Raw genomic sequence first — 26,348 nt, 5'->3', positions numbered from 1 at the left:
TTTTACACGCTACATACAGCAATTCGCATCCGCGACAAACATGCGTCTTCTTAGATGGTCCTGCAGGAACACTCCTTTTTCCCCGGCCCGCGTCTAACCTCGCTCTCTAGGCATTCACACTGCCTGCTCATGTGCCCGGACGCAAAAACTCACCGACCACCCAGTTAGTCCCTTTCGTCTGTGCTAGGAGTCCACATGCACCTCTGAGCCACGTTGACTTTTCATTATTCTTTTCGGTTACGACACCCGACCGCGTCCACCATCGAAAACCATGGGGAAGGAACAACGAAGCCCCGCCCAGAAACTCTACCCCTCCTCACAGAGTTTCCCAAACTCGGTCCTGGTGAACCCCTGTGGATGCAGGGTTTTGTTCCAACCAGATTCCTAATCGTTAATACCGGTGAAACTCATCCGGGATAAGTCGGTTTTTCAAACGCAGCCGTGTAGCAAATTATTCTAGCAGGATGTAATAATCCGAGATGAATGCGCGCCCCCGCGCTGAGTGAAAAGCCAATGTATATTGAGTCTAGAAAACATGATCAGCAAGTCTTTGATAGGCTGCAACAAAATGATGAAAGAACGGGCGCATCTTTTTCACACAAGCTGGGTGTGTGGGCGTTAGTTAGTTAATTACTCGAAGGATTTCAAGATTTAATATGCACAAGCAGTAACACTGCAAAAGCAGCCCAAACCAGAAAAGACGGCTGGCAAAAAGTGGCCGACAATTTAAACACGTGTGCATTGTACTTCCTGAAAGCAGCGTTACGGATTTTGCAAATGTTCATTTTTTTCCCCCTCTGTTTAAAAACAATTAAAAAAGCAGTGTGATTATGCGGCGTATAGTACGCCGCGGGTTGGTATGCAGCGTGTAAAACTGTTTGTTGCGGATAATTTGCCTCTTACTTTAACACAAAGACAATTTCCTGTTAGATTTGCCTTTGCAATGACAATTAATTAGGCACAGGGCCAAACTTTCAAAAAGATATGCATGTATCTGCCAAAACCAGTGTTCAGTCACAGACAGTTGTATGTTGCTATCTCCAGAGTTCCATCTTTTCATTCATTTACTGGTATGCCTGCAGGAACACGTGCAGCGAGCGAGCGAGACACACACACACACACACACATACAGGCGAGAGAGAGAGAGCGAGCGAGCGCTGGACACATAAGAATTATAATACTTCATTACATTGATACACCAGTGTTTTCAGTATTCAAAGCGCTATCCACACAGGGAGGAACCGGGAAGCGAACCCAAAATCTTGCACAGTCTCCTTACTGCAAAGCAGCAACACTACCACTGCCCTACAAGGCAGTTAAAGAATGCACCGGGCTCGATTTTGTTTTCACTTCTATTTGAACAACTGTGTCGTTCAGGAAGTGTTCACCCATCGATACATAGTTATGCGGCGTATGCTACACTGCGGGTTGGCTAGTGGGTCATACGCTCACACTGATTACGTCCCTGCCCTTTGTACACACCCCCTCGCTACTACCGTGGTCGGGTGACTTGGTGGATTATATATAGAAAAGCAGCCAAAACCGCAAAGAACAATGAAAAGTCTATGTGACTCACAGGTGCATGTGGACTGTGCAAAGAGGAAAACGACTCAGGTGACGAGTTGGGGGTGGGCACATGAGCAGGCAGTGCATACTAAACGAGAAATCAGCAGACTAGCATGACGGAGGGGGCGGAATGGGCGTCCTTCCCCTCTCCTCCCGTTCCGCCCTCCGCGCCCGAGCACCATCCACCCTGATCCCTCGCTCTGGGAGGAGAAGGCGCGATGGCAGTCCGCCAGTTTTCAATCACGGACAATTGTATGTTGGTTCGTTCCGTGCATTGTTACAATGTTACTGTTCTTGGTGATTTATTACATTACCGATTTTTCAAATGTTAATTTTCTCCCTGTGCTTAAAAATCATTATAAAGGTGGCCTGATTATGCGGCGTATGGTACACCGTGGGTTCACAAGTAAAAATTAATCCACAGCCAGAAAGTTAAGTCAAATAGGAATATGATTCAATATAGGAAGCACAACGGTGCAGTGGTTAGTGTTGCTGTGTCACAAATTCCAGCAGTTTGGGTTTAAATCCCATGCCTGGTTACTGACTACATAGAACCCACACCACTGCCAAGTGTCTAAGTTGGTTTTCTCTCACATCCCCAAAGACACACAGTTTGGGTCTAACTTGGCCATGTGAGTCTGGGTATGTGTGTCTGAGAGCTTTACAGGAACCAACTAAGGGTTAACTCCCATTTTGTGCCCAAATTTGCCAGTACAGGCTTTGGCCTGCCACAACTCTAATTCAAACTAAGCAGCTTTAAGAATGTTAAGGGTCAGCGTTAAAATATGCAGAATGAGATGAAGAAATTAATAAAAATGAACACAATTAGGTAGTGTGGCACAGTAGGTAAGGCTTTGGACCTCAAACAATGAGGTTGTGGGTCCAAATTCCACCACTGACTCTGTGACCCTAAGCAAGTCACTTCACCTACCTGTGCTCCAACTGGAAAAATAAAAACAACTGTAACCAATTGCATTTCAAAGGTTGTTAAATCGCTTTGGATAAAAAAGAATCAGCCAAATAAAATGTAAATGCAATTCTAATTCACTTAAATTAACAGTTTACTTTAGGGCATATTATTAGAGCACTGACTTTATCTACATTTTGTTTATTTGATGTTTGTTCAAGTAAAACTGATTATTCGAAAATAAACATTACCACTGAGAAAATAACAAAAGAGATTTGATACCTTACATTAGAAAGCAAACAAGTTATGAATACTGTATATGGAAGACTTTCAAAAGTTGGTAATATGTAAATAACCAAATTAAGAAACTAGACACAAAAATGAATCTTTTTTTCAGTTACAGCAAGTAGGAACCTTTTTAATTTAACTCTGAATACAAAGTATTCATTTAAAGCACATTAAAATAAACTTAAGGCTTAAATCAAAACAATTAAAATATATAGGTTTGTGCTATTAACAAGAGAAAAAAAAACAGCAGCAGATTTTGGATTTGTCATTGATGGTGATCAGTTTCCTTAATCTCTCTACCATGAGCAGTGAATATCTTCGGAAACAACACAATAGAAAACAGTGACAAGAACAGAGAAAAGGTCATTTTGTTTAAAGAACTGAAAGTGTCAACATTCGTACTTCTCCAGTTTCTTCATTGTCATGTGGCTCCTCAGTGAGGGGGGGTTGTATTTGCTAAATACAAGAAAACCACAGTGTAGCGTTGTTTAAAAATGAACCTTGACATTTGTTTAAGCCTTAATGAAAATATCTTAATGAGACAGCTTCATAAAAACAACAGAGGCTTAAAACAAGGGGAAGTTTCAATAAATGTAAATTACCGTCCTTCAGCAGTGACATGGTCCAAGGTCATATTGTTACACCTTACTTTTTAAAATTTTCCTCTGCATGTTTTACATAAATAAAGCTGACTCAAATCCCTTTTTTGCAATAGCAGTAAGAGTAAAACCACCACTAGATATACAATTTATGCAAAACTGTAGTATACAACATGACATATACCATGATGCTACGGTCCAATAATGCTACACTGGGCTTTCCTTCAGTTATTAAGGTGCTTATCAGACAATGTCTCTGCAATATGCATTTCAAAAGGAAAACTCCCCTCTATTTTTGTTTTTGTGATGATGAAGGATCCAAGTCTCTCACATATTTCCTGCAATGAATAAACCAAGCAATGAAAGGGTCTTGGAATGTACAGGAGATCAGAATGTAGAGGCAAATGCATGGAATCAGCCCGGACTGGATACTGAACTGGTTACACATGGGTCTAGAGTTGTTAATCCAGTTTGCGAGCGCCCAGTTTCAAGGGTCCTTTGGCAGCTTTTTTCTCCGCTCTTTTGGCTTCTAGCTCTTTCCTTCTTTCATCTCGTTTCTTCTTAGCCAGGTCTGCTTTGCTCATACCTTAAGCAATAACAGACAAATGGAAATAAGATGTATAAATTTAAGAAAGGGAGGATATCGAATTTCTTACACTGAATTCAAAATCATCTTATTTACAATATTAAATATATCCAATAAAATATAGTATTTTCCCAGTACAAAAGGTTTTTCTCATATGTTTTAAAAGAATAAATAATTAAAAATAAGGAAGTGATCATCTAGGTCATACTGCATGTATTAATCTCACCGTGTCTTTTTAAGGATTATGGATGTAACAAATTAAGCAGACTTCTTTTCCCCAATGATTTACATGTTATTTTTTTTTAAATCAACAATGACTTCCTAAGTGCTCTCATGACAGCTAATGGGTACGATCACTTCAGTATGTCTTGGGTCTGTGCTGGGTCTCAGATCAGTGGTCTTTGTCAGGTACACCTGATATGGAAGGTGCTCAGGGTCATAATGTATTTGATAAAATCTCATGCAGAACAGCAGCAGTAGGCTTAGTGTGAAGTCACCTTGGAGTGCTGAGCTTCCTACCCACCAGCTGAAAGGTAGGATTGCGCTGTACTTTCTGTCTATTGATGGCAATAAGTAGAACAGTTCTGGGTGGGCTAAATTTTGGAAATTAAAAATATATGTATTGAGCAGATGAGATACTTTTAAACTCACTATATGCAACCCATGAATGTGGGGTTGGATCACAATGCTAATTAACAGGTCTTTCACTTTTTACCCTCAAGTGGAGAGTACCACTATTGTCATGTTTCAGAAATAAAACATAGGAAATAACACAATAGGGAGTAAAAGGTTTCCATGGAGGGAACATTTTTGTTTTGAAAATGGACATATTTGGTATGGTTTAAGGCATTTTTTCACATATGCACTGATGCCTCATAGACCCCATTTTAAATCACAAGAAAAGGCATGGTATTTTTTAAAATCCATTAAAAAATACTTTATTAAACAAAAAAAATTCAGATGGCAAATTATTTTATACCATGACAACCCTTAAGTATCTGGGTGAAATACTGAGACATCTTAGCTATTAAGATAAATATGCTTGATAGACTGAATAGTCACCTTCAGTTTGTCAAAATCTGTTTTTATTATGTATAACTGTCCAAAAATTACCAACTTGAAAAATACTGCACTTACTCTTTAAAACAAATGACAAAAGGGCATAAAGCGACACTGTAAGCCCGGTTTTTGGCTAACTGAGCTGCCTCCTTACATCCACATACAGTGGTGTGAAAAACTATTTGCCCCCTTCCTGATTTCTTATTCTTTTGCATGTTTGTCACACAAAATGTTTCTGATCATCAAACACATTTAACCATTAGTCAAATATAACACAAGTAAACACAAAATGCAGTTTGTAAATGGTGGTTTTTATTATTTAGGGAGAAACAAAAATCCAAACCTACATGGCCCTGTGTGAAAAAGTAATTGCCCCCTGAACCTAATAACTGGTTGGGCCACCCTTAGCAGCAATAACTGCAATCAAGCGTTTGCGATAACTTGCAATGAGTCTTTTACAGTGCTCTGGAGGAATTTTGGCCCACTCATCTTTGCAAAATTGTTGTAATTCAGCTTTATTTGAGGGTTTTCTAGCATGAACCGCCTTTTTAAGGTCATGCCATAGCATCTCAATTGGATTCAGGTCAGGACTTTGACTAGGCCACTCCAAAGTCTTCATTTTGTTTTTCTTCAGCCATTCAGAGGTGGATTTGCTGGTGTGTTTTGGGTCATTGTCCTGTTGCAGCACCCAAGATCGCTTCAGCTTGAGTTGACGAACAGATGGCCGGACATTCTCCTTCAGGATTTTTTGGTAGACAGTAGAATTCATGGTTCCATCTATCACAGCAAGCCTTCCAGGTCCTGAAGCAGCAAAACAACCCCAGACCATCACACTACCACCACCATATTTTACTGTTGGTATGATGTTCTTTTTCTGAAATGCTGTGTTCCTTTTACACCAGATGTAACGGGACATTTGCCTTCCAAAAAGTTCAACTTTTGTCTCATCAGTCCACAAGGTATTTTCCCAAAAGTCTTGGCAATCATTGAGATGTTTCTTAGCAAAATTGAGACGAGCCCTAATGTTCTTTTTGCTTAACAGTGGTTTGCGTCTTGGAAATCTGCCATGCAGGCCGTTTTTGCCCAGTCTCTTTCTTATGGTGGAGTCGTGAACACTGACCTTAATTGAGGCAAGTGAGGCCTGCAGTTCTTTAGACGTTGTCCTGGGGTCTTTTGTGACCTCTTGGATGAGTCGTCTCTGCGCTCTTGGGGTAATTTTGGTCGGCCGGCCACTCCTGGAAAGGTTCACCACTGTTCCATGTTTTTGCCATTTGTGGATAATGGCTCTCACTGTGGTTCGCTGGAGTCCCAAAGCTTTAGAAATGGCTTCATAACCTTTACCAGACTGATAGATCTCAATTACTTCTGTTCTCATTTGTTCCTGAATTTCTTTGGATCTTGGCATGATGTCTAGCTTTTGAGGTGCTTTCGGTCTACTTCTCTGTGTCAGGCAGCTCCTATTTAAGTGATTTCTTGATTGAAACAGGTGTGGCAGTAATCAGGCCTGGGGGTGGCTACGGAAATTGAACTCAGGTGTGATACACCACAGTTAGGTTATTTTTTAACAAGGGGGCAATTACTTTTTCACACAGGGACATGTAGGTTTGGATTTTTTTTCTCCCTAAATAATAAAAACCATCATTTAAAAACTGCATTTTGTGTTTACTTGTGTTATATTTGACTAATGGTTAAATGTGTTTGATGATCAGAAACATTTTGTGTGACAAACATGCAAAAGAATAAGAAATCAGGAAGGGGGCAAATAGCTTTTCACACCACTGTATATTAATTTTTAATTAACCAGCCTCAGTTCATTTTTGGTTTACAAAACATTAAATCAAACCTGACAGCAATAGTTCAACAAAAGGACATCTTACTCAAGCGCGCTTGCCATCATCACCACCCAAAATATAAGAATGCTCTTACCTTGTAGAAGGAAACTTAAAAGCATAACAAAAACTCAAAAAAGGTAAAACAAACGTTGAAGGAAAAAGTGCTGAACCTAAATTTAAACTAGGCAAGGTCCTGTGATTTAGCAATATTGAGTACTATTCAGTTATTACAATCAAGAAGTGATAAAACAATACAGCAGAAAAACATTGTGATATGTTATTCATCACTTACCCTGATCAGCTTCTAAAGATTCCCAGTTTTCATCTGTACCCCAGTCACCTCCTGTGTCTGCACCCCATGACTCGTCATTCTTCTGGGGAAATCATTTTTTTACATTAATATGTTACATGGGAATAATGTAAATGATAATGTTCTATGTTTTAATCAAAGTGTACATACAATATCATTTTTTCTCAATTGCTTTTTCAGACATTCAATGTTTATAAGTTACAAAATCATTACGAACAAAGCAAAGTGGAACCTGAAGATAAATGGCTTAAATTATAAGCTACTTTATGAGCAATTCTTGATGCAGTATCACACTTATCAGTAAGTTTAAACTCAATTTAATTTGAATTATAATTCATAAAGTATATTTTGTTACATAAAATGAGGTTGTCTTATGGTGTGTTTCATGGCTGTGGTCACATTTGTTAGCTCCCTAATGATTTTAGCCATCTTTTAAATTAAATGAAAAAAGAATAAGCAACTCATTTTAAGTAGGACAGTGGTTGGGTCAAAAAATTTCAAAGGGTGCCAGAAATAAAATCACAAAGCAAAAAAAAAAAATCATAAAGCTACAAACCATTTATCATTCCTATTAGCAGCATTACTGAATAAAATTTAGAGACCATGGAACCACATTAAACCTTTTTTGTAGGAGAAAAAAAAAAACAAACAAACCATATACGTAATCAACATTTGCCAAGCTCAACTGAAAAACATTACAAAAATGATTCCATACATCTGACGTGGAGGGTTCTAGAGAAGTGGTTTCAGGACACAAAGCCAAAAACAACTGTACAGCTGAAGGATCAATAGCAGTGAGAAAAATAAACTTTTGATTTTTGCATTTGTTTAGTAGTTGAAACTGTGTTGCTAATGTTTTTGCAATTGCAAGATACAAATTGCAGACAAAATGCTGTAGTGGAAGAAAGGTATTGGCAATTGTATATGTTCATAACTGTGCACTTTGTTTGCATTCTATGTATAATCTACAGTATAAAACACCAGACCTAATGTGGAACCCACCTATGGGATTTCAGATGGTGTAAAATGATTCTGTTTCAGAGACTGAAAAAAATTAGACATTCTAACTTTTACTTAATTTTGACAAATCAACTATTTGTGAATAAGTAACAATTTCCAGTCACTAACAAAACATCATTAATTAATAAAAAGGTCTGTCAACAACAACTCAAATTAGCATGCCAGGAGTCTGCAAACATTGTTATAATGCCAACCAATACATTTGATCATATAGTACTCTACAGTGCTAAGCACAAAATAAAGTCACACTGAAATACTATACATGGTAGGAACTAAAACGCAAACTGCCAAAACAGTAAACACTAGAATGTTTTGTATTATTTTCATGCACTATACTTTTCTGCTTACAGCTTGCAATTAAAAATGAGAGAAATTGGTTCAGTAGGCATTGACTGTACAAATATTGTGAAAAACTTAACAGTGTAAACAAAGTGCTATAATCCCAGCTTCCAGCCATCCATCCATTTTCCAACCCGCTGAATCCGAACACAGGGTCACGGGGGTCTGCTGGAGCCAATCCCAGCCAACACAGGGCACAAGGCAGGAACCAATCCTGGGCAGGGTGCCAACCCACCGCAGGACACACACAAACACACCCACACACCAAGCACACACTAGGGCCAATTTAGAATCGCCAATCCACCTAACCTGCATGTCTTTGGAATGTGGGAGGAAACCGGAGCGCCCGGAGGAAACCCACGCAGACACGGGGAGAACATGCAAACTCCACGCAGGGAGGTAATCCCAGCTTCAAATTTTAAAAAAAGAACTATTTAATTAAAAGCGTGCCAAAAGGGCAAAGCCTGCTGACTGCATAAAACATTCATACAGGATAAACGATGAACATTCTTGCAAACTGTACTTCAGTTCAGTATTGATGTTATCTGGTGAAACACTGTTCAAGAGTACACATACACCTGGATCTATTCCACAAGTAGTCAGAAAATAAATCAGGCCAGTTTGTCTTTGGAACTAAAGGAGGTACATGTGTTGAAGAGCATCTTATGATGAAGGTCAGTCATAAGGCAAAGTTAGGAAGGAGAATAAACAAGTAGAAGAAGGTGAAAGATGAACTGAAACAAAGGACTGATATACATGTGATAAGCCATGTGATAAGAATACAAAACCTTGTGTGGTTTGGTTTATAATGCCCAGGTTGATAAAATATGAAGTTAATTAAAGACTGGGTGAGGTGCAATGGATTCCCAACCTGGGGAACTGAGAAATGCAATGGCCTCTAAATCAGCACTAGCATTTTTCTCATGCCTTTGGCAACAATGAAATAATAACAATAATAATGTTGTTTTGATGCTTTTATGAGTACATTGACTTCACCCCTACTCAATACACTTTTATATATCTATCTGTTGAAAACAGCCAACTTGTTAGTCATATAACATCAGAATTCTAAAGTCTGATACTCATTAGAAATGAGCTAATTAAATGTTAAAACAGTAGACTCAATTTTGCTGTTAAGGTATATAAAAATGATGATTACTTCTTATATTACTTCTAAATATAGAATATTTATTGTGAATAAATTACATCTACCTTTAAAGGAATGATACTGTCTTCCATAAGAGCAAATAAAAATAAACAAATGTATAATTAGAATGGAACATGAAGAAGCAGCAATTGAGCATTGTAATGAAAATAATGTGGTTTGAACTATATATATATATATTTAATTACAGGTTGTACTTCTGTCAGATTTCATTGGGTTTGAAGAATCCCATATGAATATACACTTTTATTTATTTTTAGCAGTAACAGTAGCATTTTTCCGCCTGAAAGCACTCCATGTACTCTGTAGGTTGTGGCATCTGACAGCTGGCAAAAAAGTCACTTTATAAAAATATATATATATTTTTTTTACCTTTTAGGACAAAATAGCTTAACTCTAGAAAAAAATGCCACTAAAGTTGTGTCAAAACAACAACAAAAAAATCTTAAATTGAAAGGCTATAGGAAGAAATAAATTAATAAAATCATTTCTGGTGATTCACTAGTCTAAGCTTTCCAGTGATAATTATAAAAATGGCAGAATCATATCGCACTGGTTTTTCAAAGCTCACGCATAAAGTATTTTTACTATTAGAAAGACTGATCTCTTTTAATTCTACTCCAAAGTTCCTCAAGTTCCTCCAAGTTTGTATTTTTTTAAGAATTTGCCTTGTTTGTTCAAAATTTGCCTTACCAACATTAAATTTAGCATTCTTAGTTTTTAATATATGGATTGCCAAAATAATGTGAATCTCCAATACTATGATCACTGGATCGTAATGTTTCAATTATCTCTACTCCCAAGTTCCATTCCTGTTATTAAAAATAATAAACCTAGATACGCATTTCTCTTTTGTTGGTATTTTAACATTCCTAGTTAAAAAACAGTTATTGATTACTCATATGAATTTCTGTTCTTGTGCTATGACATTTGTAGAGCTTTCTTAGCCATTATCTGGATAAATAAAACTGCTCATCATTCTACACATTGTATGGTGGAGCCTCAGTCCTTGCTGCCTTAGAATATTCAAATTTAAAATAAGATGTTGTTCATCCACTATTTGAAAATAGGCTGATATTTTAATCTCCTCTTATTTATAAGGCCAAACCCCACCCTCCTGCAACAGCACCATTGCAGTTTTGCTGGTCTTTTGTAAATAGTGTGTATTCATTTATATTATACTCATCTTATCTCTAGCATTTATCCCATGTTTTCTACTTTTTTTTTGGTTAATGCTGCTATCTGCTCTTTTACATGAACATTTAGACCTTGCCTGTGCTAAACTCCCTGCCCTCTCATTCCCTTGTTTATACAGTCTTCTAAATACTATACAAGTTTATCCAACACTAAAATCTGAGCCAAACATTTAAATCTTCTAGGCTCCATATGCTTATCTGGACTTGAGCATTTTATAGACAACTTCAGAGAAGACTTCTGCACCTCAACTTAGCAACAACCCTTTTAAGTTTGTCTTGCAAAATACCCTTATTTATGGCATGTGAACCAGTATGGACAATGACATCTGAGTCAAGTCCAAATATGAGTAGGAACTTATCAACATGACAATGGCGGTCGCCATCTTGTACATCTGGAAGGCAACAGACTGTACAAGACTCCCCGTGTCTGAAGCAAACCTGTGTGTCAATGCCTTAAATAACAGATCCTCATGATCACTACTTCCCTTTTTACCGGGGGCTGGTTTAGAAGAGCAACTGGGGCTCCTCATCACTGCATGCTAGCTTAAAGTTATCAAAGTCACCATACAGCTCTGTAAGGTCCTAAAAGTGACTGGACACCACTAATTTTAGTGTTCATGACCCAGATATTACTCATCTCTTACTTTGTGCTTACATTCGACCATGATCCACTTGTGTCTGTTTCTCTGAAGTGAAGTTTCCTCCCATGCTACTCTATGCTGTGAACTGGGATATTTTTTTAGATTTTTTTTTTTTCTTGTAAGAGACTGGAGCATGTGGAGGCATAAGGAAATTACATCTGCATCAGCAATAAACATTTTGCGAGAACTGTTTCACTTTAGGAAAGAATTCCCCAACCCAAACCACCCCAAGAAGCAGCCAAAAGTCTTCCATCAATTCATAAAATTGACAGTCAATCTGTCTTATGTCTAAACAGTTCATTGGAATGAATATGATATTTATAGCCATATTTGGTCTTAAATTAATTCTAATGTTACTATGAGTCTTTCTGGGCTATTTTCAGAAGGGTGTGTTTGTTACTATATCTCTGTAAAATCTTTCTATAATCAAGCATATTAATGAAGGAGATCCCAGGTTTATTTTCTCAGGGAAAAGCTGTGCATTTTATGATGTACAACACATGGGTCTGCTTCCTCTCTCTTTGTATTTTATGACAGCAAATGCAAATGATGTTAACTATTTTGAAGATTTTATAGCCACTCATTGTTCCAATCCTGCTGTCTGAGTAATTTTAGAATATATAAGGATACGTTGAAATTTACAAAGTTAAGTATTTCTTACTTCTGGAATGCTGCCTAAGTATTTGTAGTATTTCTTATTTCTTCCTTTTTATAATTTTATTCTACTTTGTTACTGTATAAAATGTTACATTTGCTATTAATACATTTTCAATTATTGTACTGATTATCTGCCTGCTATCATTGCAATTAATGCCGAAATAATATACTCCCTTTTTCTGTGGGCACATGCTGGAAGACAGTTTCAGAGGTTCACAGTAAGAATATTCCCGTTTGGTGAATATTCCTTAATAGTTGAAGTCTGAATTAAATGTAACATGTTAAGTTAATCTACCTAGCCTCTAAGGTTTTATTCTGAAACATAACCTAAGAATGGCATTAAGCCTCTGAGGTCACATATGAAAAATTATTAATGCAACATGCGCTAAGACAGCTACTTAGCCCCTAAAGATTTATTATAAAGCATGTTCTAGTTTAAAGTCTTAACCTTTGAGGTTTCAAATAAAAGCTATTAGCTATAGTCATATTGCTTTCTAGGGGTATATAATAAATGCTTTATAAATAATTGAAAGTCAACTTAATTCAACTATTACAGTAACATAACTAATTTATATAATAAAGAGAAAATCTGTCTTTTAGACCAAAACCAATAAAGTAGAGTCAGAATAATGGTTAATGCTCCTATTCTGTCGTTGGTTAGGAGACATGTGGCTGTAGTGGAGCTGGGCAAGTTAAACTTAACATCTGCCTAACTCACAGCCAGGAAAAAAAATGCTTACACCCGTTATGAATTGGGACACCTTGCTAGACAACTGTCAAAAACAATATGATTTCTGTGTCAAATAAATCTTTTCATTTGAAAGTTCTAATCCCAAAGAATGTTTCTACATATGGGTTTTGTATTAATAATTTAGCTTGGGATAAATATAAATGCTTTTGATGTTTAATTGTAAGTGTATAACTAGTGCTGGGTGGTATACCGGTTCATACCGAAAACCGTTTTTAATTTTTTTTATGATATGGATTTTTCTTATACCGCAACACCAGTTTAAATTGCCTAAACAACGTTCGGAACGTGGCGCAGCGGGAAACTGTTCAACTGGGGACCTTTTTCACTGCTACACCACTAAACACAGGTTTGTTGCACTAGGGCTCTTTTTCACTGCTACACCACCAAATAGTGGGCGGTAGCATAGGTATGCCGCGCGGTGAAAATGGACAGAGAGCCGAAAAAAAGGAGTCACGTCTGTCGCCTGGAGATGCTTTAGTTTTAAAAGGTCAGATGTGTAAATACTGTTTCTATACTACTGGATAATACTGCAAGCCAAGTTGTACTTGTTTTATTTGTTTTCAATACAGTGTAATGTACCTGGGTACTGTGTAACAGTGTGACGACATGTTGCCTTTATTCTCGACATTTCCACTTTAATCTTGACACTTATGACGAGAATAAAGTCGACATGTTGACTTTATTCTTGTAATTTGTCATTAAAGTAGAACATCGTAAACTAAACTTCATCGTAAAATGAATATTTAATTTACTAGATTTTCTCAAACCCCGTCATAAGTTATATAGCACATTAAATGCTTTGTGTTAAGTGATTCTTAAACTGACTTCTTCTTGCACTAAGAGGAGGCGCCGCACAGAATACATTCACTTCATGATCTTCCTGCTCTCTGAACATTTAGAATGCTAAGATAAATACTTAATATCATTTTCATGGTGAAATGCATTAATCATATGGGGGCACGGCGGCATGCCTGCCTTGCATTTGCATGTTTTTCTGGTGGGTTTACTCGGCGTGCTTCAGTTTCCTTTCAAAGTCATGTAGGATGTGGGGTTTTGTTGTGCTATATTGACCCTGCTAGTGTATGTTTTGCTTGTATTCATCCTGCGATGTGCTGGCGACTCGTTCAGAGATGGGCGCAACTCTGAATGGATGGCATAATTAAACATGTATAACGAAGATATTTTTAAAGTTCTGAACACTCCGTGGGCTAAGTTTATAACTAGTTTTAATTTCACAAAGACGTTTATCGTGTGGTGATTGATTATGTGGTGAAAGAAAAAGGAAGGATAGGAACTGGGGTTTTGGTATTTCAGACAGAGACAGCACGCATGCAATAAAGATAGCCCGCTCAGAAGAACATGCATTGAATTCTGTGTTCGTGTCTCCGACCAGCAGATCACAAACACAACATTTACACAATATTTAAGTTAAACCTGTGCGATAGTTATTCATACATCCAGTTTTTTGGAGCCTCGTCACACCTGCCATAAAGTTCTCTACACTGAACATACACCTGGGGACCCCTTACTGCGAGGGAGCAGCACTACCGCCTCACTACCGTGCATGTGTAATACCTGCTTTAATGCATTTCATCATGAAAATGATATCAAGTATTTATCTTAGCATTCTAAATTTTCAGAAAGCAGGAATATCATGAAGTAAATGGATTCTGTATGGTGATCGCTGTCTTCTCTTAGTGCGGAGGAAGTCAGTTTAAGAAGCGTAGTGATTAACTACTGGGTCGGGGAATGTAACACAAAGCATTTAATGTGCTGCATTAATTTATGACGGGGTAAATTAAGTAATTGATTAAACATTGATTTTAGGAAGAAGTTTAGTTTACGACATTCTACTTTAATTATGAAGTAAACTATGAGAATAAAGTGGAAATGTCGACTTTAATCTCAACATAAACGGCGAGAATAAAGTGGAAATGTCGACTTTAATCTCGACATAAACGGCGAGAATAAAGTGGAAATGTTGACTTTGTTTTCGTCATATAGTTTGTTTTTTTCTTCCCAGTATAGCTTAGCTTGAAGCAAAGTCCATATTAATGCAGTTTGCCTAAATGATGGTTCAGTTGGTAAAGATGTCATCACCAAGTTGCACTTGTTTTATTTTATTTTAATTTGGTGAATACTGTGTAATGCACCTGGGCTTCAAGTCTTGAAGTAACAGTGCAACTATCAGTAATAATACTATTATTTATTTTATTGTTATTATTTATTAGTTTAAATATTATGCAGTTTAATGATGATAAAGTTGTTTAAAAAGTCACTTTAACGTGTCAGTGGACAGAGATTGTTAACATTAACAGAAAGTGTAGTTGGTTTACAAAAAATATTTACTATTTATTCCTTTTCTAAGACATATTCGGTGCAATACAATTTTTGACAAGCACTTCTGGATATTTTACAAAGTCTAAATGCCTCTTTGTATGGTTGAAAATATGTTGTCAAAATTATAGTTTGTTTTTGCAAAATTTGTTCAATAAAAAGGTTCTATATTTTGACTGCATCTGTCATGCAATGTGATACCTTCTCCATTAGTGCCACCCCCTTGAAAACTATCACTTTATGGGGCAATGCAAAACTGTATTAATACTTGTGTGCACATTAAAATGTTTTTTTTTGTACAATGTACAATACTCTTGACAGTGGAATAGGTTATTGTTAGCCAGTAATTGCAGTAGAAAATGTGGTTAACATCCACTCATGCATGGGGAAAAAAATACCGTCGAATACTGTGAAACCGGGATAATTTAGAAAAATACCATGATATAGAATTTTGGTCATACCGCCCACCGCTATGTATAACATCACCTTTTTGTAGCATTAGCATTTTGTTATGGAGTTCCTTAGAAGTGTGGCACTACTTCTAGGGAATACCACCCAAGAGGCATTATCCACCATGTCACAATGCTCCGGTTAATAACCTGGCAAAGCGCTCAATAGTGTTCAAGACTGCAGATTAAAACCTTAAAAAAAACTTAAAGCTTTCTGATTAACAACTCATAATATTCAATTTTTTGGTTCAGTTTAAAGTTTTTAGTGTCTTGGTTCTGGTGATATCCTTTGGTTAAAAGATTTTGTCAGTTCTGGGTTAGACTTACTCATGGTTTTGCTCTCTGATTTTAAAGAACGGCATTTCATGATTTTTGGGTATTGACTCACATCACAGTTTCTCAAATACACTCCAGATCAATTTAACGATCCTCACAATTGCTCACTATCGCTGATGCCAGGAGGCAATTCAGAGAGGATGACCGGAACTAAAAAAAAGAAAGTGGACCTTGCCCATGCTACAGTCCTGCCAAGCCACTCTGGATACTCATGATTGACGTACAATTTTAACAGTCCACAACATCTCTTTAAAGCAAATGTGGGCAAGTTCGTTCAATTATCTACATTACAATTATTACAACATAGGATTGCAAAATACTCACCCTGTACCCAATGAAGGACTCCTAGAAGCAAACTTCTCAAAAGTCAATCATACTACAAAACTGACTTCATATTAAGCTCATTATTAAATCTGATAGGAGAAACAGTTTCAACCCTTTTTAAATTAAAAATATACATTTAAAGCATATACAAGTCACCATTTTAATATCACCTTTAATACTATTATACATGTTGGCTTATAACCTACTACTGCTCGCATATTTTTACAACAAGCTATGCGACTCTAAACAGTGAAATAACTGTAAAATGCTTCAAAGTCTTCAACCACTTTGCTATCCTTTTTTCTTTCTTCATGTTTTCCTTTTCTGTTCCCTGTGTAAACTTTTCTCCTAATGTCTAGGTGATGTTTTCCTTTCTATTGTACCTTTTTGCTTATGTTGTATTTGATTAAACACCATTCCCCATTAGAAAGTTTGCTTTTCTCTCCCTTCTTTTCTAATGTAAATGCTTGCTGGATTGAGTGTGATATAACTGGTTTAATTCTATGGATACATAGGTCCTCTTGCATGCCCTTTAAAATAAATAAATAAATAAATAAATGCTCCAAGCATCTTCAGCTGCTCCTGCTACCTTTCATATGCTTAACAAATCACCCTGAGGACACTGCTAACACACATTATTACAAAGCATACTTACTATTACAGTAGAAGTAGATCTCTGGGAAACTCCTGAGAAGAAGTCATCTTCAGAATTCTTTCCACCACCTGCATCCCAGTTGTATTCACTGGCTAGTTTTATACCTTGTGGGGTATCACTAATAGCTGTCGTTGATTTTACATTTGAAGAAGTTCTTTTAGGGCTGAAATCATCTTCCCAGTCATTGCCCCAGCTGTCATCTGTCTGAGGACTTTGTGCTTGAGTACAAGATTCCTTTTCCACAGACCAGCTGTCACCGGCACCCCATCCAGAACTATTCCAGTTATTGACTTGCTTTTTAGCAGATGAGGATGTCCTGTTTGACTAATTAAGAGAAGAAAGTAACCATACTGTAAGTTCGAAGACTAAAATCAAGCACAAATTTGATAAAAGTGGTAACTCAAATAATTAAACATGTATAATTATAGCTGTGATTAATAACCAACAGAAGAACTAATATTAAATCATTTTATTCTTAACAAAATGAAAGTATATACAGTTTTTTTTTTCAAATTCTGATACTTCATTTGATTCTGAAAAAGTCTCTATGGCATTAAAGAGTCAAGTTTATCCACGCTGAGTAAGAAAACAAATAGTCTGAGAGTAAAATGTGCTTACAAAGGCAGGAAATGAGGCAAAGCTGGAAACCAATGACATAAACAGGCTCTCTGAGGGAAACGAAAAAATCTTAGAATTTAGAGAAAAGATTGGTGGGGAGTCAATAAATCGTGTTGAGGCCATAAGAAACAAAACATGGAGAATAACAGGATGAAGAGGTGCTTTATGACAGAGGTGGAAGAATGAATGAACAAAACAATGGGTTTTATGCTAAAGAATGCCAAAACAATAATATGTGCAAGAGGAGAATTTGAAGTGCATCTGTCTAGGCTGGGAAAAATTACAGAAGAAGGCCAATTAACAGGTTGCTCTTTGTGTTTATTGTTACTTGTACAGATACAGGATATCAAAACCGGTGATCAATTGTACATTGTAAACATTAAAATGTTTATTGAAATCCTTAAAAGCAAATTAGATTTAAAACTATAGTTAGTTGACTCTACTGGCAAACAGCATCTATAGTAGTCTTAAGAGAAGGAATTTACAGTGCATTCGGAAAGTATTCACAGCGCATCACTTTTTCCACATTTTGTTATGTTATAGCCTTATTCCAAAATGGATTAAATTCATTTTTTTCCTCAGAATTCTACACACAACACCCCACAATAACAACGTGAAAAAAGTTTACTTGAGGTTTTTGCAAATTTATTAAAAATAAAAAAACTGAGAAAGCACATGTATATAAATATTCAGAGCCTTTGCCATGAAGCTCAAAATTCAGCTCAGGTGCATCCTGTTTTCCCTGATCATCCTTGAGATGTTTCTGCAGCTTAACTGGAGTCCACCTGTGGTAAATTCAGTTGATTGGACATGATTTGGAAAGGCACACACCTGTCTATATAAGGTCCCACAGTTGACAGTTCATGTCAGAGCACAAACCAAGCATGAAGTCAAAGGAATTGTCTATAGACTTCCAAGACAGGATTGTCTCGAAGCACAAATCTGGGGAAGGTTACAGAAAAATTTCTGCTGCTTTGAAGGTCCCAATGAGCACAGTGGCCTCCATCATCCGTAAGTGGAAGAAGTTCGAAACCACCAGGACTCTTCCTAGAGCTGGACGGCCATCTAAACTGAGTGATCGGGAGAGAAGGGCCTTAGTCAGGGAGGTGACCACACTGTCAGAGCTCCAGAGGTCCTCTGTGGAGACAGCAGAACCTTCCAGAAGGACAACCATCTCTGCAGCAATCCACCAATCAGGCCTGTATGGTAGAGTGGCCAGACGGAAGCCACTCCTTAGTAAAAGGCACATGGCAACCCGCCTGGAGTTTGACAAAAGGCACCTGAAGGACTCTCAGACCATGAGAAAGAAAATTCTCTGGTCTGATGAGACAAAGACTGAACTCACATTTGGAGGAAACCAGGTACCACTCATCACTAGGCCAATACCATCCCTACAGTGAAGCATGGTGGTGGCAGCATCATGCTGTGGGGATGTTTTTCAGCAGCAGGGACTGGGAGACTAGTCAGGATAAAGGGAAAGATGACTGCAGCAATGTACAGAGACATTCTGGATGAAAACCTGCTCCAGAGCACTCTTGACCTCAGACTGGGGCAACTGTTCATCTTTCAGCAGGACAACAACCCTAAGCACACAGCCAATATATCAAAGGAGTGGCTTCAGGACAACACTGTGAATGTCCTTGAGTGGCCCAGCCAGAGCCCAGACTTGAATCCGATTGAACATATCTGGAGAGATCTTAAAATGGCTGTGCACCGACGCTTCCCATCCAACCTGACGGAGCTTGAGAGGTGCTGCAAAGAGGAATGGGCGAAACTGGCCAAGGATAGGTGTGCCAAGCTTGTGGCATCATATTCAAAAAGACTTGAGGCTGTAATTGCTGCCAAAGGTGCATCGACAAAGTATTGAGCAAAGGCTGTGAATACTTATGTACATGTGCTTTCTCAATTTTTTTATTTTTAATAAATTTGCAAAAACCTCAAGTAAACATTTTTCACGTTGTCATTATGGGGTGTTGTGTGTATAATTCTGAGGAAAAAAATTAATTTAATCCATTTTGGAATAAGGCTGTAACATAACAAAATGTGGAAAAAGTGATGCACTGTGAATACTTTACGGACGCACTGTACATTGCATGCTCCTTTTTCAAATAATGTAAGCAAGTATTCCCTGGAGACACACGTCAGACATTAATGATGTAAAAGAGACAAGTGAAGACTTACTGTTTTGTTATTACTTGTTTTAGTATTTGTCTGCACTGTTGACCAGTCAGAGGAGTTCCAATCATCATGTTCCTTTTGCACTTTTGCCTGATCAGGTTCCTAAAACAATGAATGTGACTTTAAATGTTAGAGAATGTAACTGAAAAAGTCTAGCAAATTTAACATAGCATTTTTCTAAAGCATATTCAGAAGCTCAAGTCAAGATTTTTTTTTTTATTATTTTATTTTAATTTGGAGATTGCAGCTTTACATAATCAAAGGCAATACATTAATTTGTCACCTTATTAAAATGGCAGGCTGTGATTAAAAAAATGCAGGTTAATACACTAGACCAGGCATGTCAAACACGTGGCCCGCAACAGAAATCTGTGTGGCCCACATGACAGATCCTAATTAGCACTGAACTTGTATAAAATGATTGATTTAATCACAAACGATAGTATTCTGCATCTTCGGTGTTACTTACTGATTTTTCTTACTTCTGCTTTCTGACAAAAGCGCGTTTTCCCATGGCATTACGGTACCGGAATCGTCATCTGCTAGTATAGCCACGAGCCTTGACCAAAGTTAATGAGCCGCAGCGTCACAACTGAAGTGCTAGGCTGCAGCAGGGGTGGCCTTAGGCATGTGCAAACTGTGCACCTGCACAGTGGCGCCAAATCCCAGGGGCCGCCACGCCAATATATATTGAATATAAAACAGAAAGAGAAAATAACGACACAGCTGACGGCAATGTGGCCGAAAAACACTGTTTCTTGTTAATTAGTACGCTGTATTTACAAATGTCGCTAGAGTCGGAGCAGTAAGCTATATGTAGTATTATAATGTTCTGCCGTAATGAGAATATCATGGGTCGCCACTTGGTTTTCAAGTTATGGACACGTGTATATAGAAGCGTGTCATGAGCACGAGGCGGCTATGCAGTGTCCGCAATGGATGTGGCCATCCGCCATGCATAAGATACCGTATTGACATTGGCGGGTGAAGAGGCCACCGATTCTTTCTCTGCCCAGGGCCGCCACGAGCCTGGAGCCGCCCCTGCTAAGGCTACACTATTGACTGGGCTGCTGAGACTGGCCACTGGGCAGAACCGACCATCACGAGTAGTAATAGCTCGCATATTTTCATGTTTTTTTGCTCTAGTTTCATGTAATTTTGTGCTAGTATTGTAACGAACAGTTAGTGCAGACTACAGCTGAAGATCTGAAGTGGACGCGAGAAGTTGGTGAGTTGTTTATTAACATATTTTTGTGATTTTGAGTTTGTAAAATTATTGTAGGTCAGGTGCATATCGGCTTATTTTACAATATAAACTTTGAGGTAAACTTAGTAAAGTAAAATTTGATTTTTGGAGGATTTGTTTTCCAACTTGAATTACTGAGCAATGAATTCAGTGAGCATTTTCGAGATTTCAGTTCACGCGAACAGGGCATTACGCTGTTCTCTTACAACGTTGAGAATGCGCCTGAGAATATCCAAATGGAATTGATTGAAGTGCAGTCAGATTCTATTCTGAAGGCAAAATACAATGAAGTTGGTGTGCCAGGCTTGTATGCTTACCTGCCACCCTCGTATGTGCAGATCCGTAAGTTGGCATCGAGAGTACGGTCTATGTTCTGAAGCACTTACCTTTGTGAGCAATTGTTTTTGTTAATGAAAGCTACCAAAAACCCACATCGCTCAAGACTTACCGTCGAGCACCTTTCATCCCTCACAAAAGTTGCAGCTGCACAAGATTTCAAGGCTGATATTGACGAACTGGTTACTAACAAGAGATGCCAAGTGTCAGGACAAAAGAAATAAATCTCACACTGTAAGGCTCCTATATAAGCAATGAATATAATATAATAAACATCAATCATCAAGACACTATATAAAAGCGGTTGGGATTGTCCTTCCGTCCCGTGAGTGCAAAGCGTAGCAGTATTCCGCTTATCACAGACTTACTACTTGCGGCATGAAGCGACGTGATGTGAGCAGAGTTCTGGTGCTCCTATCGTTCCCTTGCTTTTGTGCGCGATGCGCTGGAAAAATAGACAAAATTATGTCTCTGGAAATAATTAATGTTGATGGAGTACAAATGCCTCACTGCATAGTAAATATCAGGGGAGATGGTGCTTGCTTATTCTCATCTATAGCTTATTTAGTGCATGAAACTCCGTCTTTAGCGGTACAGATTCGGGCTGACATTGTACCACATGTTTTAAGTAATTGGTCAAGGTTTCAGCCATTTACAATGATGCCGTCAGGAATCTCTTATACAAATGAGCTTCAGTATCTCACTGAAATGTCAAAGTCTCAAACTTATGGTACCATTTCTGAGCTAATGGCAGAGGGAGAGTTGTTCCCCTATGAGTTTCAAGTATATTATTATGGAGTCATACACTCCAAGTTTGGACAGGCACTTGAGGGGATAAAAAAAAAACTGAGATGTTATGAATGGGCACTTTGATGTTCTCATTCCCTACACTTACATGCCTGATGTATACATGGAGCGCACACAAATTGAGGATAAAAGTCAGTCGCCTTAAAAGGTGGGTAAGCCTAGTAATATAATAAGGACCTAGCTAAGAGGTTAAGACTCTAATTCTACACTGTTGTATGGAGACTGCATGGAAATAAATTGCTTTTCTTTAAACTTTAAGTGTTACATTTTTTAAAGTTTTCAGTATTGGAAAGAAAGCTACAGTAACTTTGTATAATAGTATAATAGTATTTGTTACAGTACGGCCCGCTGACGCACATATGGCAGTCGAAGCAGCCCACCAATGGTAGTGAGTTTGACATGCCTGCACTAGACAAAACCCTTGCCCACACGTTTCACTTTTTTTGTCAATGCTACACTATATTTTTCTTTCAGTTCTTTTAAAATGCTGGTCAATTACAAAATTTTAGTCCAGTAGGTGGAAGCACATGGTTCCAAACCTTCTAGTGAGGGCTAGATTTCCTGTAAGACCTTACAGCAAAGAATCTGCTCAGGTGACCTCAGCTCATGTTCAGTTCAATTCAGTATGGTTTTGTATAGCAGGCACAGAGCACTGTCACAAGTTTTCAGATGAAATGTAAATACAAATTTTACAAATGAAGACACAAATTTGTTTAATCAGAAAGAAAACAATGTTGCCTGAAACTACTGAAGGCACCTGAGGGCTCAAAGGTATAGTGACCATGCTAGTCTTTTGTCCTTGTGACCCCGGAAGTAATTTTGAGGATTGGACAAATGTAACATTAGCATGTGGTTTAAAGCTGCTTCATGGCCACTGGCTTATTGAGTGAAGAGTTAGTAGGTCAGGTAGTACAAATGCTCAGCTGGCAGGATGAAGAGCATCCAAGAAGAAGGGAAGAGAGCTTACAAAATGAAAAATCATGTTTGATTTACATTCATTTTACACTTTTTGAACTTTCTGGGTAGCAAGAAGTGCAGTTCCTGGCTGCCTCACAGATCCCTTGTCCTAGTTTTGAATTGTGTTCCATATGGGGTTTGCACATTTTCACTTTGTTTGTATGGGTTACACTTTGTCTATTCTGGTTTTCTCCCTAAATTCCTAAAACGTACGCATTAGGTTAACTGGCAATTCCGTATGGGCCCTGTGACGGACTGGCACCTTCCAGAGGTGGTTTCTGCCTTATACATACATTAAAAAAAAAACCATCTTGATATTTCCAAGTACATTTTTTTAATTATTCAGATTTTTTTAAATATTCAAATTTACTTTTTATTCCTTATTTACTGTTCTTCTCCAATATACTACACTACATATAATAATTTAGACAGCATGCAGTGCAATTCTAAAGCACAACAGCTTTACTATAACAGCCATTAAAGCAACAGTTTTATGAACAAGTACTACAATAAATCAAATTTGAAATTTATGATTCTCAAAATTATTAAAGCTTCCAGGCATGGAATTACATATTCTTGATCCATAGGAAATAAAATTACATTTTCCAGAACAGCAATTCCTTTACTTAAACACTTCTGTCTAGTTATTTATAATCTAGTTTATTTTCTTTCAGCCCGTTTACATATTCCAATAGTCACTCACCTAATCTCCTAATGAAGGCAAACTAAAATTCTGAAATCAGCCAGTTAATAATAGTTCTTGCACAGGTAATGAAGTTTTAAAATGAAGTTGATCAGGGAAGGGCTGTTCAATGTAAGCATCATATGTTTCCAGAGATTTCTGACTGCAGCCAGTTTAAATCAGCATTTCTAATTATATTAGAAAAAGGACCATCCTCAAGTTCTCCTACTTACCTTAAAGTCCATCATTCTGTAATGACCCATCTGCCTATTGAACAAATATCTGCATATGAATTTATTTCCCTTTCAATTATAACCTTTCCCCAGGATTACATGATTAAACAAAGAATTCAGTACTCTCAACATTATGGGTACTGTTGAGTTTTAAAACCAACAGCACATTATAGCGTTTGAGCAGAGTGTCCCTTCTATTATATTTAACAGAAGTCAAATATTGTATTCACCTGTTTTTACTTGGAGGTATTACCTAATGGACAAGAAGTTTTATCAATGTAAATTCTTAACACCATCATAACACAGTTTCTGTTCAATATTGAAAGATATTCTCCAGTTGCATGTTGTAGAAAATGGTGTAAATTACTTTGTTCCTCTCATCTGCCAAAATGGCCTTGGAAGGTCATCTTACGTCTGGCTATTACTGCTGTTTTGAATTAAAAATTTAAACTGGATAAACACGTACATTAACTACAAGTTGAGTTGTGAGGCTTCCAAGTAACAAAGTTTTCTTTATAACGCAATATCCAAGCTCACTTTCTGCTCACCTCAAGACTACCCCAGTCTTCATCTTCCCAGGTGTCAGTCACTTGCTCCTCCTCTTCTGGTTCTGCTACCTGCTGCTTGGAGAGTTCTAAAGGAGCAGGAGATGGTGAAGTTACATCTGAATAGGGAATTAAAACAATGGTAGAAAACAACCATGTTAAGTTTGCAAGTAATAAAGACTTAAGCAAAATACCTCATTTAACTAAATATTTAAGTAAATTATTGGTTATGAAATAAATAAATAAATTATAATAATATAATGGCACAATTAAATAGATGTAGCCTTTATGGACTAATTTTTGAGATGAAAAATGGGAAGAATCAATGACTACAGATTTCCACAGACTGATATAAGCTAATTTTTCAATATTTAAAATAAAATTGATATATTTGGGTTCTCTTTATAATACATTTCAACATTGTTTTATATATATATATATATATATATATATATATATATATATATATATATATATATATATATATATATATATATATATATATATATATATACACACACACACAGTGGAACCTTGGTTCATGACCAAAATTCGTTCGAAAACTCTGGTCGTAAACCGAGTTGGTTGTGACCCAAAGCAATTTCTCCCATAGGATTGTATGTAAATACAATTAATCCGTTCCAGACCATACAAACTATGTAAATATATATATTTTTTAGTTTTTAAGCACAAATATAGTTAATTATACCATAGAAGGCACAACGTAATGGTAAACGAAACGTAAAAACATTGAATAACACTGAGAAAACTAACACTGCAATAGTTCACGCTATAGTGCTAGGAACCGCTCGCTAAAAACACTTTTTTTAATGAGTTTTAAGCACAGGGGAAAAAAATGAACATTTGAAAAATCCGTAATTTAATAAACCACCAAGAAAAGTAACATTGCAACAATGCAGGCTACGAACCGATCACTGTAAATAGAACTGAAAACAAAAACAAGCCTTCTCTACCTTATGCGTCCCTCGCTCGCTCTCTCCCGCGCCTGTGTGTGTGTGCGTGCGTCTCTCTTTTGCAAGCCTGGAGCGCCTGTGTGTGTGTCTCTCTAGAGCGCTCCTGTGTGTGTGTGTGCACGCCTCTCTTGCGCGTGCTCCTGTGTGTGTGCGCGGCTCTCTCTGTCTCGTGCTGCCTGTGTGTGTGCCTCTGTCTCTCGCGCTGCCTCTGTGTGTGTGTGTGTGGCGCTCTCTCGCTCTCTCTCTTGCTCGCTGCACAGGAAATGCACTTGGAGAGACTGAACATGTACAAACCGAAAGGGAACCTGGCTTGTTTGTATACCGAGTGTGTGGTCGTGAACCGAGGCAAAAGTTTGGCGAACTTTTTGGTCGTAAACCGAGGTTCCACTGTGTGTGTGTGTGTATATATATATATATATATATATATATATATATATATATATATATACACACACACACACACACACACACACACACACACACACACACACACACATATTATATATGTAAACAAAAACTGCGTTGCAAAGGTTTATTTATATAATTAATTTATAGTGTTTTGCATCAGATCTTCTATACATGCCCAGTACTAAATATAAGCATGTCTGACAACTTCTTCAGTTGATGGTGAACTAATTGTGAACATTTTTTAACCAATATTCTTGACATTATATATTAACAATTAAGGCTGCAACTAATGATTATTTTTAGAATTGATTTATCTGGTGATTATTTTTTTTGATTAATTGATTAGT

General features: G+C 37.4%; 1 protein-coding gene across 1 annotated transcript in view; it reads right to left on the bottom strand.

The window, feature by feature from the left end:
* Positions 1-2,860: 2,860 nt before the first annotated feature.
* scyl1 (SCY1-like, kinase-like 1) overlaps positions 2,861-26,348 on the bottom strand; it is a 55,620-nt gene continuing 32,132 nt past the window's right edge. The window contains exons 14-18 of the mRNA XM_051932580.1: positions 24,623-24,738; positions 19,817-19,915; positions 17,018-17,341; positions 7,130-7,211; positions 2,861-3,946 (exon numbers count right to left, since the gene is read on the bottom strand). Of these exons, the coding sequence (XP_051788540.1) occupies positions 3,822-3,946; positions 7,130-7,211; positions 17,018-17,341; positions 19,817-19,915; positions 24,623-24,738 (746 nt within the window). The 3' untranslated portion in view covers positions 2,861-3,821. The remainder of the gene's footprint in view (positions 3,947-7,129; positions 7,212-17,017; positions 17,342-19,816; positions 19,916-24,622; positions 24,739-26,348) is intronic.

This window comes from Erpetoichthys calabaricus, chromosome 1 (assembly GCF_900747795.2).
Source record: "Erpetoichthys calabaricus chromosome 1, fErpCal1.3, whole genome shotgun sequence".
Lineage (NCBI taxonomy): Eukaryota > Metazoa > Chordata > Cladistia > Polypteriformes > Polypteridae > Erpetoichthys > Erpetoichthys calabaricus.
The sequence above is the reverse complement of the archived record's forward strand: the minus strand, read 5'-3'. Positions and strand labels throughout refer to the sequence as shown.